This window comes from Sinocyclocheilus anshuiensis, unplaced genomic scaffold (assembly GCF_001515605.1).
Source record: "Sinocyclocheilus anshuiensis isolate Anshui unplaced genomic scaffold, SAMN03320099.WGS_v1.1 scaffold62, whole genome shotgun sequence".
Classification (NCBI taxonomy): Eukaryota; Metazoa; Chordata; class Actinopteri; order Cypriniformes; family Cyprinidae; genus Sinocyclocheilus; species Sinocyclocheilus anshuiensis.
In genome coordinates, this window is record NW_015544180.1 from 735,057 (window position 1) to 736,252 (window position 1,196).

The 1,196-nt window shown below is 37.0% G+C and overlaps 1 protein-coding gene across 2 annotated transcripts in view; it reads left to right on the forward strand.

Moving 5' to 3' along the window:
• LOC107696352 (hematological and neurological expressed 1 protein-like) overlaps positions 1-1,196 on the forward strand; it is a 20,545-nt gene that overhangs the window by 14,208 nt on the left and 5,141 nt on the right. For both annotated transcript variants that reach the window (XM_016496649.1, XM_016496650.1), the window contains one exon: positions 516-546. In XM_016496649.1, coding sequence (XP_016352135.1) covers positions 516-546 — 31 coding nt within the window. The remainder of the gene's footprint in view (positions 1-515; positions 547-1,196) is intronic.

Below are 1,196 nucleotides of genomic sequence, written 5' to 3' on the forward strand. Positions count from 1 at the left end.
CTCTCACACTCACTCACTCACTCACTCTCACACTCACTCACTCACACTCACACTCACTCTCACTCTCACTCTCACTGCTGTTCTCTGGGTCAGTAAAACCACAGAGCTCTTTATTTGGACAGATTCATTAATTTGTCCTTCACAGGAGGAATTTCTTACTGAATTTATCCGCTTGTCTTGTAGATGTTGGTTTTTACAGGCTTTTGTTTCTGTTTTGTCTGTATTGAATGTCTCTGCTCTTATAGAACACTTTTAGTAACATGATCTTGAATCAAAACTAGTAACTTGAAATTTGTTTACTCTTCTGTTGATGTAATAAATGCTGTGTGTGCAGAGAGAAGTAGTACTGTCCAATAATACTCCCTGAACATTAAAACACTTCATTTTCTCACTGGATATTCAGTGTCACATCAAGGAGGTTAAAAACTGCACTTCATGTCATTTGAGCTGAAGCAAATACTGTCCATGTTGGTTTTGTAAATGCATCTGATCTCGAATCTGCTCTTGTTTTGCAGGATCACAATGAATACGAGCAGGAGAACAACGGTGAGACTCTTTTCTCTTTGCCAGTCTCAGTATTTGGTGCTCTGTTTGGGTGACGTGTGACTCTCATTGGTTGAGGAATGCTGCTGATAAATGCTTGCTGAAGGTCTGCATTAGTTCTGGAATGTTCCTCTCTCCGTTAACATTTATTCAACGTCTGCTGGCTTCAGTCTGCTCTTCTCATTAAAGACGGCTGCATTAACACTGATTCTGACGGTTCGTCTCGCGGGACAGAATGAGGGAAATCCATTAGAAATCCAACAGGTCTAGGGAAGCTCTGACTCTAGTTTACCCTGCCAGACCGACGGCACGCGCTGATTTGCCTTTATGTTGATTTGATGTGCATTCTGTCGCGTGTTGGCATTGTAGCAAATGGTCAGTGAAAGAAGTGCTTAATCTACAGAAAATGTTGATCATCAAACTCAGGAGGTCAAACTAAATGTGAACTCTTATTTTACATTTGTTTAGAGGCCATGACAAATATATGAATATAGTTTAAATGTGTGGGATTTTTAAATGTTAATGTTAAATGTTCTGTCAATGGTTTTAAAATAATAATTTATATTAAATATTATTAATATGAAGTAAAATAATATAAAAATAATTTATAAAAAGTTACGTATTTTTATTAGATATTATGCAAACTATATATA